General features: G+C 38.4%; 2 protein-coding genes across 2 annotated transcripts in view; one reads left to right on the forward strand and one right to left on the reverse strand.

Annotated features, from left to right (window-relative positions):
- LOC144888941 (palladin-like) overlaps nt 1-9,169 on the reverse strand; it is a 55,708-nt gene extending 46,539 nt beyond the window's left edge. The window contains exons 1-4 of the mRNA XM_078768715.1: nt 8,873-9,169; nt 8,483-8,632; nt 1,137-1,231; nt 813-945 (exon numbers count right to left, since the gene is read on the reverse strand). Coding sequence (XP_078624841.1) covers nt 813-945; nt 1,137-1,231; nt 8,483-8,632; nt 8,873-9,169 — 675 coding nt within the window. The remainder of the gene's footprint in view (nt 1-812; nt 946-1,136; nt 1,232-8,482; nt 8,633-8,872) is intronic.
- A 2,984-nt stretch (nt 9,170-12,153) lies between these two features.
- On the forward strand, nt 12,154-14,348 carry LOC144888942 (uncharacterized). The gene is made up of 4 exons (XM_078768716.1): nt 12,154-12,555; nt 12,643-12,771; nt 13,199-13,322; nt 13,468-14,348. The coding sequence occupies exons 1-4, from the start codon at nt 12,503-12,505 to the stop codon at nt 13,921-13,923; spliced, it is 762 nt and encodes a 253-aa protein (XP_078624842.1). The 5' UTR covers nt 12,154-12,502; the 3' UTR covers nt 13,924-14,348.
- The last annotated feature ends 2,698 nt before the right edge of the window (nt 14,349-17,046 follow it).

Genomic DNA, 17,046 nt, shown 5'->3' on the forward strand with positions numbered 1-17,046 from the left:
CGGGTTTCGGCTAGTAGTTAATGAAAAGCACAAACCATTTCTGAAATGTCACCGATTGGTGGAAAGTTCTCAACCTTCATTCGACAAATTGCCGTGAAAATTATGAATAATAATCTTGTGAAGACAAACAAAAATTAGAACAATTTTGATAAAAATATTTTGAATAAATTATATTTTTATTCCATTTTTGATGGGTCTCGACACTACCGAACAAGTTTGTTGCAGTGATGCCCCTGGCTCTCCAACTTCCAGTATAACGCACACAACGTTACACAAATAATGGAAATACAGTACAAGAAAGAATGAAATGGCGATTGCATTCCATCATTGAGAATTGATTCTGGTGATGCCGGGAGGGAGAACACAGTCCATCTTTTATTATCTTCCCTTGTCATTTCATGATGACCGCCATTTTGTGTACACTCACCGTTCTCGCAAAATCTGAATGACACATAATTTTTGCGTCATTACATTATTTTTTTAGCTGAGAGGTTTGTTGGGATTGTGCACAAGACCGATTAAATTAGGGTTTATCCGCATCATGCATGCGTTTTGAATTTTCCCTTAAAATGACATTTTAAGGGTTAAGCAACGGTGACGCTGTCAGCAGAAAGTATGAAATATATATTTTAAATCATTTACTGAGATTTCGTTTGTGGGATTGTTGTCATTACATCATTATAACATGATCTATCATTGCATGTTTAAATTAAGAAGATAAGGAGGTATAGTTGAAACCTCAGTGGTATTCTTTTCATTTTTCCATACGCTTTGTGGATTTATTTCCTTCCGCATTCCGTCATCGTACGTACCTTGCAGTCAAGACGGCAAAGTTTTCCCTCATGAGCCACAGTGTCTCCTGGTGCTTGGAGGAAGTGAGGTCGAAAGGTCTTTTGCTGCACAGCTTCACCTTCCTCCCCCGCCTCCCGAGAACGAGATCTCGGCCTGCTAGGTATGCGGGCACACACATACTGCACGCTTCCTCCCATCTACTTCCATAACCCAAAGACAAATACCATTCCTTCATATCAACACAACATTCTATGACACTCATCAGGATTATTTTACACGTTTGGTGGAAATACAGCACTGAGATGGCCAGGTGAAGCAACAAGATACTTCGAGAAACACTTTACCTTCGTGCAGAAGATTGGTTTGTGAGGCCCTGCGATGAACGGCAGCGCCCTGTCACAGTCTGTACCATAAGGCGGCCTGTACAGCTGATGCGGCCCTGTTTAAAAACATTAAATAAAATCACAATTGCATCTTACTATAACTAGCAACGGTACCCGCCCTATGGGCGGGGCTTCAATTGGGAGGCCCAAATGGAAAGGCAAAATATCAGAAATTGAAGGCTTTTTTATTTTAAACGATTTATATAAACATCCGTTGAATCATATCACACGCAAATCATCAAAATCTAAACAGTACATGGCGCCCATTTTGAAAAAAGATTGAATTCTGCAAAGCGGAAGTGGCCACTACACGTCTTTCTCAGTCGCACGTTTATGTGTGAAGAGTGCGCGCCGAATCTGTAACACGGAAGCGGCCGCTACACCTGTTTCTCAGTCGCTTTGCACACGCTGCCATGTTACTTCGGAGCCGCACGTTTCTATAGGAAGAGTTCGTCAGGAGTCGATCTACTCTCTCCTGGTACGTAGAATAAACTATTTGTAGAATTTCGACAAAAGCCACATCACTGTTCATATCAGTAAATATTATTCCATCGTGTTTGGAAAAACTGGAAAATTGGAAAACTTGGAAAAACAATATAACCTATTTTACTCCCAGGGGTCCCAGGAATACCCACCCAAAATATCGTTGCGATCGGTTGAGCCGTTTATGCGGTACCTTCGAACGGACAGACGGACGGACATTTGATGAATTATAGTAAGATTCACCAAATGTCTGTCTGTCTGTTCCCAGGTACTGCAAAAACGGCTGAACCGATCGCAACGAAATTTAGGATGGGTATTCCTGGACCCCCTGGAGTAAAATAGGCTATATTGTTTTTCCAATATTTTCTTCTAATTTTCCAATTTTTCCAATTTCCAATTTTTCAGTTTTTCCCAAACACGATGGAATAATATTTACCGATATTAACAGTGATGTGGTTTTTATTGAAATTCTACAAATGCTGTTTAGATTTTGATGATTTGCGTGTGATATGATTCAACGGATGTTTATATAAATAGTTTAAAATTTTAAAAAAGCCTTCAATTTCTGATATTTTGCCTTTTCATTTGGGCCTCTCAATTGAAGCCCCGCCGTAGGGCGGGTACCGTTGCTAGTTACAATAGTATTATAAATGGAAAGTAATATTATGCTACCAAGAGCAAGAAACAGTGACACAATTGCATTATAACGACATCACAGCACAACCTGTTTCACATCCCATGGCCTAGTTTTCTGGAAATGAGCTTATTATGTCTCACAAATTATTACTTTCAGATGAGAAAGCACCAAGTAAGTTCACTCTCACACACAGGTAATTATGGATCGGCAGTTGCACTAAAATGTTCAAAATACTGATCCACCTCACCAAGGGTGGCACGTTTGTACCATTACATCACCTACTCTCATTGGGTGCTTACAGTGCATTCAGAAAGTATTCAGACCCCTTCACTTTTTTTACATTTTCTTGTGTTGCAGCCTTATGCTGAAATCGTTTAAATTCATTTTTTCCCTCATCAATCTACACTCAATACCCCATAATGACAAAGAGAAAACAGGATTTTAGAAAGTTTTGCAAATTTTTTTTTTTTTTTTAAACTGAAATATCACATTTACATAAGTATTCAGACCCTTTGCTATGACACTTGAAATTTAGCTCAGGTGCCTCCCATTTCTCTTGATCATCTTTGAGATGTTTCTACACCTTGATTGGAGTCCACCTGTGGTAAATTCAATTGATTGGACATGATTTGGAAAGGCACACACCTGTCTATATAAGGTCTCACAGCTGACAATGCATATCAGAGCAAAAACCAAGCCATGAGGTTGAAGGAACTGTCTGCAGAGCTCAGAGACAGGATTGTGTCGAGGCACAGATCTGGGGAAGCCTACAACAAAATTTCTGCTGCATTGAAGGTTCCCGAGAGCACAGTGACCTCCATAATTCTTAAATGGTAGAAGTTTGGAACAACCAGGACTCTTCCTAGAGCTGTCCACCCGGCCAAACTGAGCAATCGGGGAAGAAGGGCCTTGGTAATAGAGGTGACCTTAATTTGATTCTCAAAAAAAAAAAAATTCCAAACATTAGTAGAATTGATTAGTAACTTCCTTGCGTATCATAATAACGATAAACATTTCTTCCCATAGCTGTCTAGGGTGTGTCAGGGGCATCCACGACTCGGCCATGAATGTTTGCATAAGATCAATGGATAGATCACTACTCATTTGAAAGTTGTTCCCATAGTTGCTCTCAGTTCCCATAGCGCAGGAATTTGGAATTTATCATCACAGAACTGCATACGTTTTGAAATTTACATCATTTTCTTTACATTTACATCATTTAAATTTACATACATCATTGCTTTATCACCCACAAGCAATTTTTTTTATCACCCACAACGAGACAAGATAGTGGGATTAGCAGCAAGAGGCAACTATATCGAGGTGATCAGGCAGCCTCCCTTAAAGTTGCACTTCCTGCTTCATTCCAGAGATTCCTTAGTAAAGGCGGGGGTGCAAAAATCTCATTCACCTAACCCTTGACCGGATTCAATGGAGTGTCGCATCAGCAGCAAATGATTCCAAATGTTACTCATTGCAAGTGAGTGTGATTGGTGTAATGAAAAGTACAAAACATGAAGCTACATTTAACACCAGAAAGACAAGGTTTGCAAATTAACAATTTCTACAAGCGAAATCCAGGCTACACCAACTGCAGTTTCGCCAAATGAAAAGGACGATCCAACTGCAATGATTCCAAGGGTTTATTCGCTCCTGTCAAGGAAATCTGCGGCCTGCGAAGGTCTCCAAGTTTTATTCGTATAAAGCATCTAGATGGAACGCAGCTGAGCATTGGAAAAAAGTACAAAGATGGAAACCGCATTTCGGTGAACTTCTTGTTCATCAGTAGGTGAGGATGTTTCTGGTGGAAGAGAGACCTACCAACAAGCAAGGAAGTTGAAGATGTCATGAAGACAAATGTGAGGAAAGGTCCCGAACTTCATGGAGTTCCTTCTGAAATCTATCATTTTAGAGGAGTCGCACTCAAGAAACGACTTGCGAAATTTTAATGGTGTTGTTGTGATGCTAAATAACTTCTATACTCATTCAGCGATAACATTATAATGATTTATAAACAAGAATAATGGAGATCACAGCGAATATGAAAGCGATTGTGAAATATCATTGTTACCAGTTGAAGGCAAAATCCTGGAAAAGATTCCCCTCAAGCTATTACAAAAAATTGTGGAGAATATTTTGCACCGGAGCCATTGCGGATTCAGGACATCAAGAGACACTACTGATGAAATTGATCTTACTGCAGCTTCAGAAAGAAACAATGGATGATGTCAAGGACTCTTATGTTCTTCTTCTTCACTTTTCCAAGACTTATAATCTGATGCAATGGACAGACCAAAAGTTTCGAATTTGTTATAGGACTATGGCTGTCCGGAAATCTTTGTGAAAATCATGTGGGAATTCCGTTTTACATGACAGGAAGTTTTCGTTGGAGGTATCAAATCCAGCCCGTTTGATGTTTCCAATGGGGTGAAGCAGGACTGCACTCTGGCGCTGACTGAATTTGCTCTCTGCCTCGCAGATGTTTTGAGAACGATGTTGATTCATCGAATTTCTGAAGATCACAATCGAACAACATCAGATGGGATGTTCTTCAACTTTGCCTCACTCTGAGAAAAGACTAAAGTGTGGGAAGTTTGTGTCCGAGAGCTACTTTTGCACATGACTTTGCCCCATTAGCACATGCTTGTAGACCATTTTAGACTCTTTAGAACTCCTCAGACCCTTTAAACCGGTAAGGCCACTTGACCCTTAGGCCTCTTAGATATTTAGACCCATCCAGACCCTTAATGATTCATCAATGTGTATGCCATCCTCCGGATGGATGTCAAACTGGTCTCCTGATGGCCGGCATTATTTGATGGACGTTAAAGACCCAATGGTGTCCTTCGCAAAGAGAAAGCGAGATATCGCTGGCACCATAGTCAAATTCCAAATTATTACTCTAACTACTGCTGAGAAGGCAACAGAAAACCACCAGGTTTGCCAAGAAACTGCCTCCGCAGTACTGACACTGTAACAAAGTATCATCATAATAATCAGTATGGGTATTCCCTACGCTTCAAGACTCAAGACTAATAAGAACATTGTTTAATTCACTTTGAGTAAACTTATTGCGGTGGTGAATGTCAATCATTGATTATTTTTTCCACTACAGTATGGTATGCGGAATTCTGTTTTTGGGAAAATAAATATAGGAAAATAATCTTCCACCACAGTATAGGGAAACCTTTTATTTGGCTCCGATGAAGGGTTAATGCCCGAAATATCAGATTTTTCTCCTTGCTTCCTATGGCGGTTATCACATCTCAATCAACGTCCTATTGATTTCATCAATTGTTTTACCAGCCCTCTGGCGCAGGTTTACGCGAACCTTCACTGGCAAGACTAGTTCTTCATTCTTCCATCAGCCAGCTTGATGCAAGTGGAAGAAAAAGTAAATGTTTAAAGGGAACTCTCAACATTAACATATATGTTTGTTCATAGTTTCATGCCAGTTGTGATTCATGTTTATATTTCTTTGCACAAAGGCTTAAAGAAACAGTAAATATTTTTACGGTGATTATTTATCGAAGTGAAGGATTTAAAATCTCTATATGATTAACCATTATATTGAGTTGATATACAACGTGTGCTTGCTTGTGTAATCATATTCCTTTGTACTTAATGAAAGTTTTTTTTTTTTTTTAAGTGTTCAATGTTAAAATAAAGGAGTATTTTTTGTCAATATGTTCTCGATTCTGCATACATCCTTATTAAATCGTTGAGCTCACGTAAAGTACATTTTTTGTTGCAATTGTTCATCAAAAGGCTATATTCCGTGTGATCGAATCACTGTGAGAAGGTCATTTTGGGCATTGGGCCTCAGCCCATTAACTCTTTCAGGATAATCAATTGCGGACATCTCGGACCGTGCTGAGACCCGGCTCGCAATAACCATCTCCAAGGCCAGAGACATTAAAATTAATAAAACATGTTTTGAAGCAACGGAGTCAATGCATCACACTTGCCACCAGTAGACGCAGGAGCGTACTGTTTACTTTCTACTTTTGGAAGCATCCTACCTTGAACACTATATTGCAAGCTTTCCGAGTAATACATTTGTGGAAGTGAAGCACATTGGTCATGGTTCCTTGAGAATGAGATGGCATACCGGCTTCAAAATATATCGCTTTCCAAGGGTGTTGATCTCTTTTGAAAAGTTGGGGACATGCGATTGCATAGCGTAAAGGCAATATGACATGGGGAAGGCCCTGGAAAATTTAGAATTCCGAGCACTTTATGGCCAATTGTGCGACCTTTTCTGTGAATTTTTTTTGGAGGGGGGTCAACTTTATTTTGTGTGCAGTCCAAAAAATAAAGGAATTGGAACGACAGTCAAATGAACAACAGTCAAATGAACAACAATCAAATGAACAACAATCAAATGAACAACAATCAAATGAACAACAATCAAATGAACAACAATCAAATGAACAACAGTCAAATGTAGAACAATGACATGAACAACAGTAAAATGAACAACAGTCAAATGTACAACAATGAAATGAACAACAGTCAAATGTACAAATATCAAATGAACAACAGTCAAATGAACAACAATCAAATGAACAACAATCAACTGAACAACAGTCAAATGTAGAACAATGAAAAGAACAACAGTCAAATGTACAACAATCAAATGAACAGTCAAATGTACAACAATCAATTGAACAACAGTCAAATGTACAACAATCAAATGAAGAACAGTCAAATGACAACAGTCAAATGAAGAACAGTCAAATGAACAACAATCAATTGAACAACAATCAAATGTACAACAATGAAATGAACAACAGTCAAATGTACAACAATCAATTGAACAACAGTCAAATGTACAACAATAAAATGAACAACAGTCAAATGAACAACAGTCATATGTAGAACAATGAAATGAACAGTCAAATGTACAACAATCAATTGAACAACAGCCAAATGTACAACAATCAAATGAACAACAAAGAAATCTACAACAGTCAAATGTACAACAATCAAATGAACAACAATCAAAGAACAACAATCAAATGAACAACAATCAAATGAACAACAGTCAAATGTACAACAATCAAATGAACAACAATCAAATGAACAACAGTCAAATGAAGAACAGTCAAATGAAGAACAGTCAAATGAAGAACAGTCAAATGAAGAACAGTCAAATATACAACAATCAAATGTACAACAATCAAATGAACAACAGTCAAATGTACAACAATCAAATGAACAACAGTCAAATGAACAACAATCAAATGAACAAGTCAAATGAACAACAGTCAAATGAATAACAGTCAAATGAACAACAGTCAAATGAACAACAGTCAAATGAACAACAATCAAATGAACAACAGTCAAATGAACAACAGTCGAATGACCTGAAAATCCAATTAAGTGACCAATTGGTTAAAACAGCAACTTGGATGCTCCAAGCTGCTAAAAAAATTCCAAAATGGAAAAAAGCAAATAAAACATCAGAATTCTTCCAGATCTTTTGCAGTCGAGTCTAAAGCAACATAATAGACTGAAAAGAATGTCTGAGAATGTAAAATGAAGGCGAAAGTGATCGAGATGGAAGGCCTGTCAACTGTCGTAATATGCTCTCCCACCGGGAGCAGCACTACACGGTAAACATTCACATAGATATTTGCCTTTAGAACCTCCCAGGGGGCAGGGGGAAACCAAGTAGCGACAACCTTTGTCTTATGAGTTATGATGGACCCTAGTCCCCTGGCAATTTGGTTGAGATTGGACAACTAACAACCAAAGGCATCGACCAAAGACAGACACCGAATTGTGTATTTTAAGATGATGATGATGACGCAAGCAACTGCACAAGCCCTCAATAGCTGTCAACTAGCTTTCTCAAGTGCCGGTCCACATGTGCTATGGAGTGGTACACAACACGGAGCGGTTGCAGTATTCATGTAAACAATGTTCCCAAAAAGCATGGAATCTATTAAAATTGCACTTGCAAAGTAAATAATTGCTCATTCAATTTTTCCATAAAATGTATTAAATCAATTGCAAGGAAAACTGCTTCGTAATCCTTTGTGAGTATACACATCTTTTGTTTTTCGACCAACAAAGTAAGGGGGGAGGAAACAACCGACATGCTGCCACCTCTTCCAAAAAGAGGGGACGATGACATGTCTTAACCCTCCTCTCCCCTACTGATTGACAATCAAGCTTTCACCTGAGGATTGGCTGCCATGATGGTGTAATTCCCATCATCATCTACTGTGGTATCAGAAATATGAAGTGAACAAGCACCATCTGCTTCTCGCTGTATCACATAATGCTCCAACTTCTTTGACAATTGAATGCCATCTTTAAACCAGTAGATCTGCAAACAAAAGCAGGTATCAAAAGTTGCTTCCAGTTGATGACACATTGGGATTTGCCTTCAACAAATATTAAATGGATAAATGTAAAATTGAATGGCCGAATATTGCAGTTACTTTTTTATAAAAATTCCTTTTTAAAGTCATATTCACATTGGCTATTCCTGCAGTAAATGGCTGCTGGCTTCACATATTCATACTTCACATATCGCTTAATATTCAATGATATAGTGATGGAAAACCTTTGGCAGGGGTGTTCCTGACAGGCGACAGGAAAACGTTACAGGGCTCCCCTCGAAGACTTTGTAGTGCTTCAACTTGCGGTCCAAATACGGTGCAATGCTCCTTCCCGTTGGAATGTCGTCATGCTGCACATCGTCGTCTGATTCATCGACTGGTGAACGCTCAAGCCGAAATTCAATCTCGTTCATCAGCCTTTGCTCAAAACTGGACACTTTATATTCCTTTGGTGAGGTAGGGAGGTGAGAATGTGTGGGAGTGAGGGTGGGGGTTGGTGGTAGCACGCATTCCATCATCATGTCATCATTTCACATTTTCTTCTGCTGCCTTTCTTACATCTGAATTCTACCATTCACCATCCTCAGGTCGATGAGAGAGATAGCCTTGCATATGGTGTAATTTTTTTGTGTACAAAGTCAAGGGTTGTGGAAGATATAGAACACAGAACGGATTAGGACGAATCAGAACAAAAGGAACAGTAAAAATATGGAGGAAACACCAAAAAACATAGATGGAGATGGACAAACAATGGATGCATGTAAGAATGAGGGGTAAGGGGCAATGTTGTGGTGGACAAGATGGATACAGAAGTAAACTCTCAGGAAGGAAAACCTGGAAATTTGGGGGAGAGGAAGAGGGGTGCGTGATCATAGATGGCGATGAACAGCAGTCTTGAAGACCTGGAGGGAAGAATGCAATTGAAGAGAATGTTGAAGTTGGTTCCACAGATGGGGAAAAAGCGCAACAAATGATTGGAGGTGAGCAGTGATTTTGGATTTCGGGAGTTTCACCAGAAGGGGGTTGATGGTGGACCACACCATCATATGGTGGATGGTGGAACATATACTACTGTGTTCAAAAAGTATCCGACCTTTATTTTACGTGCGTAAAAAAAAAAGAAGCTAGGGAGGCGTTGATTGGTGCACGTATGTAGGCGATCCTAATGCGCACGCGTGAATTTTTTCCCACCTGCAGAAGCTGTCATTCGACGGCAGACCGCCGATGAGTGAGGACATGTAAGTGAGCGCCGTCGGATTTTCGTTTTTGACAAAATGACGGAAAAACTTGAACAACGCTACTGCATCAAATTTTGTGTAAAGCTTGGCGATTCCCAAGTGGAAACGATCCGCAAGATTCAACACCGTTCATTCCATTATGAAGGAGGATTTGGGCTTCAGGAGAATCTCAGCGAAGTTCGTACCAAAGCTGCTAACGATTGAGCAGAAGGAACTCCGTTTGGAGATCGCACAGGACATGCTGGAGACTGTGAACAGCGATCCCAGCTTCCTCAACACAGTGATCACTGACGATGAGTCCTGGGTTTATGGGTACGACCCAGAAACCAAGTTGCAGTCATCACAATGGAAGCATCCAACATCCCCGAGGCCAAAAAAAGTTGTTACACAAAGTTACACAAAATTTGATGCAGTAGCGTTGTTCAAGTTTTTCCGTCATTTTGTCAAAAAAGAAAATCCGACGGCGCTCACTTACATGTCCTCACTCATCGGCGGTCTGCCGTCGAATGACAGCTTCTGCAGGTGGGAAAAAATTCACGCGTGTGCATTAGGATCGCCTACATATGTGCACCAATCAACGCCTCCCTAGCTTCTTTTTTTTTACGCACGAAAAATAACGGTCGGATACTTTTTGAACACACTATGTACAGTCTTGGTCAAAAATATTGGCACCCTTGCATTTTTTTTCAAATAATGCACCATTTCTTCCAGAAAATTGTTGAATTTTAAAAATATTTTGGTATCCATATACGTATTTCTTTGGTTTGCAGTGGAACAAAACAAAAAAACGCTGAAAAAATTACTAAATCTCAGCTTATTCCACACAGAAACCCTTTAATGGCCCGGATAATATTATTGGCACCTTTTCGAAGTTGTTACAAATAATTAGACTTCAAGCAGGTGATTCGCCTTTACTTTGGAATTGAACTCACCGAGGGTGAGTTGCAGGTGCCTGCAATATAAAAATCACTTATTCAGCCAGTTTGAATAGAGAAAATGAGTCATTCTGCTGTTTTGTATCACTGTGTACCGCAATGAGCATGGAGAAAAGAAAGAAAACCAGAGAATTGTTTGAGGAGGTCAGACACAAGATTGTATGGACAATCTCAAGGCTACAAGTCCATCTCCAGAGGCCTTGATGTTCCTGTGTCCACCGTACGCAATGTTATCAGGAACTTTAAGGCCCATGGCACTGTAGCCAACCTCCCTGGACATGGCCGCAAGAGAAACCTTGATCGAAGATTGTAGCAAAGGATTGTTCGAATGGTGAAGAAAGCACCTCGATCAACAGCCAAACAGATTCAAGCTGACCTTCAGACATAAGGTACGACAGTTTCAACTCGCAACATCCGTTGCCAACTCAATGAAAGGTGGTTTTATGGTAGAAGACCCAGCAAGACCTCACTGCTCAGAGAGAGACATAAGAAATCCCAAATGGAGTTTTCCAAAACACACCTGAACAAGCCAAAATCCTTCTGTGAGAATGTCCTGTGGACAGATGACACCAAATTAGAGCTTTTGGTGAAGCACATCATCTCTATGTTTACAGAAAACAAAATGAAGCCTTCAAATAAAAGAACACCTTCCCTACAGTCAAACATGGAGGAGGTTCAGTGATGTATTGGGGTTGCTGTGCTGCCTCTGGCACTGGGTACCTTGAATGTGTGCATGGCATCATGAAATCAGGAGATTACCAACACATTTTGGAGTGCATTGTTCAACTCAGTGTCAGAAAGCTGGGTCTCTGTTGAAGGTCATGGGTCTTGCAGCAGGACAATGACCCCAAACACACTTCAAAAAGCACCCAGGAAGGTTCAAGACAAAATGCTGGACTGTTCTGAAGTGGCCAGCAATGAGTAGTAGTGTAATAATGTTGCTTCTGGGACACCTCCGTTTAACATGGGAAATCCCTATCTAATGTCATTTACCCCCTTGTCTTTTTCAAAAATCATAAACACCTCTATTTCTCCCACCCTCATCTTTATGAACCTTTTGTCTGTAGTACCTATCCTTAATGTTGTTCATTAGACCACTCAAACACTACAAATATTTGTTTTCTCTTATAGACCTATCATCCTTCTTCTACATATCATCTGGCAGATTAATCTTTGACCCACTCAAACATTGACCCATTCACTTCCATATTAATTTTTCCCCTCCCTCATTGCCCCTAAACACCTATATTTCTCTCACCCTGTTCTTTACGAACCTTCTAACCTTTTGACATGTTATCCTTATTCATTAGACCACTTAAACACCTGTGATCCTTCTGACCTCATGGACCTTTTAACCTTTTACTCTTAATATCATCTGGTGAATATGGCCCACTCAAACAACGACCCTACAAATATTTGTTTATGCGTGGGAAATAATTTAATTCTCCTCCAACTTCCATCACCATACTCAAACCTTTTTTTATTAATTCTTCGCTTTTGAGAAATGACGTTGTTTCAATGACTTGGATAACTTCCCAGAAAGATTTCATTGTCTTATTTCCTGTTATTCACACACGCTCAGGGCTTCCCCGAAATGACTGCATGTCGTCATTTCAAGAAAATACATTTTGTTCATTATAAAAGAACGTGTTCAATTCAATTTTGATCATTGGGGATCGACATGTCTTACTACTCCATCCTTTACTCTGATAAAGAAGAAGAATACTCACCAAGGTAAGTTTCATTTAAAATTAAAGTGTTTAAAGCTTTGTATGGGATTAATTATACAACAAATGACTTAATATTCCTTTATCTTTACAGCAATGCGAATATCCTGGCAGAACTTCAAACTGGTTGGAATGAAAATACTGCAGAATCTCAAGAGTTGCAAAACGAAATGAACTTGAACAACCTGCCTGTTTCACCATTCTTGGAAGATTCATATGCAAGGTAAGATACTAAATATTAATACATTTGTGTTAAACGACGCTGCCTTAGTGTGTGTGTGTGTGTGTGTGTGTTCGTGTGTGTATGTGTTTGTGTGTGTTCGTGTGTGTATGTGTGTGTGTATGTATCTGTGAATGTGTGTGTGTATGTGTATGTGTGTGTTCTTGTGTGTATGTATCTATGAATGTGTGTGTGTGTGTGTGTGTGTGTGTGTGTGTATGTGTGTGTGTGTATGTATCTGTGAATGTGTGTATGTGTTTGTGTGTGCGTTCGTGTTTGTATGTGTGTGTGTATGTATCTGTGAATGTGTGTGTGTATGTGTATGTGTGAATGTGTATGTGTGTGTATGTGTGTGTATGTGTGTGTGCGTGTGTGTGATGTTTTGTCAAGCTTACTTCAACATAGTAATTTCTCCTTATTTTGTTTGCAGCCTTGAAGACCAAAGCTTGGAGTGGGACGATTTTGATTTTCCAAAGAGTGGTTATTTCCCGTCAACATGTGGTACCCTAAATTTTCAACTCGACCACTTGAACACAAAGCTCGATTTTTTAGAGGTATGTATCCCAATATCCTCATATCCTTGTGTGTGTGTGTGTGTGTGTATGTGTGTGTGTGTGTGTATGTGTGTATGTGTGTATGTGTGTGTGTGTGTGTGTGTGTAATATTTTCTCTCCCCTCTTGTCCTCTTGCCTTTGACAGAAAGAGATTCCAAACCTGAAGATATCTGCTGCTGTTGAAACTACCTTTGTCTTATGTTGGGAAGAGATTGATGATTTGTGCTGGGAAGAAGTTGAATGTATAATACCTCAAGGAAAATGTTTTTGTAATATGAAGCTTTTGTTTAAAATATTATTTATATATATATGCTTTGTCCAGAATTATTTAATTATTAATTACAAGAAAAGAATAAAGGTTAGAAGGAAGGGGGTGCGTTCCCCCACCCTTGATTTCCCCCATCCCACCCCTCCCCTCCCCTTGTGTGTGTGGGGAAGGTGGGGGTGGGATGAGGGGGGATCAAGGGTGGGGGACGCACTGGGGGTGGGGGATGATGGGTGTGGTCTGTGTGGGCGGGGTCTGTGTGGGCGGGGTCTGTGTGGGCGGGGTCTGTGTGGGCGGGGTCTGTGTGGGCGTGGTCTGTGTGGGTGTGGCTTATGATTTTAATTTATTTAAATTTTTTTTTATTACCACTAATTAAATTAGCTAATCTGGGTGGGGTGAATAGAAATGTTGTTTAATGAATTATTAGCTTTGTTTTTTGTAATTCTTGCGAGTAAAATGAACCCAAGATTTCCTCTCCATTTAAATCATATAATTTGTAGGTCCAAGGGACTGTATCCATTACATCAATGATTTTAAATAATTCACGAGTCCATTTTTGTGTATAACCTTTCTCAAAATGGCTTTTCCATTTGTATATCCTTACCATATCACCAACTTTGAACTTGGGCTTTCTCAAATTAATCTCCTTTTCATATTCTAATTTTGTAAATGTTTCTGATGGTTTTGATTTTGTTGATGAATGAACTGTATTGTTGTAATCATCTACAATATCCTGAATTAAATACACCCATTTTTGAGAACCGAGTTCTGTGAATTTTTTATATAATTTCTCTTTCAAAGTACGATTAAAACGCTCAATAACAACTGCCTTTCCTTCATTAAAGGTGCTGTATAATTTAATACCCTTCCCCTTAAGAAATTTCATGAATATTTTGTTATAGAACTCTGTTCCCTCATCAGTCCATAACTTCTTTGGTTTCCTTTTATCCCGATCAAATATTAGCTTAAAGGCTAACATTAAAGTATCACCCCTTTTATTTTTTAAAGGGACAACCCAGGCAAATCTACTCCTCAAATCAATAACGGTTAAAGCATACCTGTATCCCCTGTCATTATTCAATTCAATTAAATCAGCGGACCATATGTGGTCGGTGTATTTAGAATAAACCTTCCTTCTTTTAAACTTTGTGATTATAGGTTTGTGTAATTCTTCAGCCAAAAGCTCCTCAGGCTTGATGACATCATTAGAGCCTAATAGTTTTTTGAGGAATAACCAAGACCAAGTTTCAATTTAGCATTTATCAAATTTCTCACAATAAACCTATCAACTTTCTCTCTCAACGTTGGATTTTGTATCAAAGACAAATTATACAACATTTCGCTGTCGGCTTTATGTTTTTCAGTCAACGTAGTGGTTTTCCCATAAGCAATATCATGCTTCATACACACTTCGTCAACCCTATTTGTAGGTTTAGACCAAGGTTTAGGATTGTCAGCCTCATCTAATCTTTTATCCAAGTTTGTTCCTGGACCACAGAAAGAATACCCTGGAAGGTGTAATTCCCCTGGAATTCCAGTTGTTGTAAATTTACTTCCTGACAGAAACTTTTGTATGTCTCCTCCTCTTTTAGGAGAGATGAATTGGCACTTTTTAGAGCCACATACTTGACATATTCCTTTTTGATAAACTCTATTATTTTTAGCTTTAACATAAGAGATATTTTTAGATTTAGTTTTCTTTTTACATTTGAGACAATAACTCATATTTATTTATCAGAAAAATTCCGACAGAGTATCAAAACCTTTTTGGTTTTCAACATATACATTTCAATCTTTATTTTTAAAACATAAAGAATCCTAAGGAATGCCTTCACTCTCTCCTCCATTTATTTACAAATAAAAACTAACTAAAGTCAATGACACCAACATCATCAATCACATAATCTTTTCCTTCTTCTTCTTCTTCTTCTTCACCACTTTCTCGTTTAAATCTCCTCCCTGAAATTGAAGACATTGACGTTCTTATTTTTGAAACTATTATCTTCATAAGAGTTGTTAATTCTTTAATTTCCTCTTCGGTGCGTTGAGATTGATTTATTTGCTTTAATACACTCAATCTTTTATGAATCTCAATGATTTCCCTCTCTCTTTGCTCCCTCTCCTCCTCCTCCATTTTCTCCCTCTCCTCCTTCTCCTTTTTCTCCCTTTTCTCCCTTTCCTCCTTCTCCCTTTTCTCCCTTTCCTCCTTCTCCTTTTTCTCCCTCTCCTCCTTCTCCTCCTTTTTCTCCCTCTCCTCCTTCTCCTTTTTCTCTCTTTCCTCCTTCTCTTCTTCAACTCCTTCCTCATCCCTTGCTACCCTTGAGTTTGAACCCCAAAGAATATTATACATATACTCATCTGGATTTTGAGATATTCTTGTATCTATAATTATTTTTCTCATAATAGGATACCAATAAGATTTGTTGACGATTTCTAAAAGAGTTTTATATTTCATAACTTTGAGAAGTTCATTTTTATTTAATATTTTAAACAAGTCTCTATTTGTGGGTTTAACAATATCAGTATAAGGCCAGTTTTTAATGACAAAATTCCCATGTATATGCTCCAAATCATAAGGTATGTAATACCGAGCACCCTTTTCTTGTAGGTATCCTTGAATACAAAAATTATAATTCTCTTGTAGTCTTCTTCCTGCCATTTATGTATCAGAAATATATGTGAGATTAATATTATGACAGGTAATACCACCCCATCTTCCCACTACCAAATCGGTTTGTATTCCTCGGCTTTCTATCCTTATCTCATTACCTTCCTTCTTTGTCATGCGAACCATCGCTATACTATCATATATTTTTCTTTTCTTAAAATCACGTATTTGTTGTTTACTAATTGTACTTCCACATAAATCCTTATCCTCACCAAGTGGATAATATTCTTCTTTACGAGACTGATTTAAATCATGTAGGTCTTCTATGTTTATTGAAAAAGACCAATTATACCCTAAATCAGGCATATCATACCCCCATTTATTAATTCGCATATTAACTAAATGTCCTTCTTTATAAAATTCAATTGTAAGCAGGTAGTTAAATTCAATGAGGAAAGGTGTATGGTCAGTATAACCAGGTGTTGTGGTTGTAAATTTTACTTCTTTCACAAAACGTGCTGTTTTCTTTAAAAATATATATTGTGATAAATCACTTAATCTAATTAAGTCATTCGCATCTGTAGGGTTTGGATAATTGATTAATTTATAAGTATTCTTCATATTAATATTTTTACTTACACTATATTTTTGTCGTTCAGCCTGTGCCTTTGTATAATAATTTGATAAATCAATATCCTGAGAGGATTTTCCAAAGATAGAACCATCTTTTCCAACATAAGTCATTTATATTAGATTAAAAATGATATCATAAAAATTTTCATTATTGTTGAGTTGAAATAATACATATAAACATAATTGACCACAACATTTAGAATTAATTTCTTGAACTT

This window comes from Myxine glutinosa, unplaced genomic scaffold, assembly GCF_964187855.1.
Source record: "Myxine glutinosa unplaced genomic scaffold, kmMyxGlut1.1 SCAFFOLD_179, whole genome shotgun sequence".
Lineage (NCBI taxonomy): Eukaryota > Metazoa > Chordata > Myxini > Myxiniformes > Myxinidae > Myxine > Myxine glutinosa.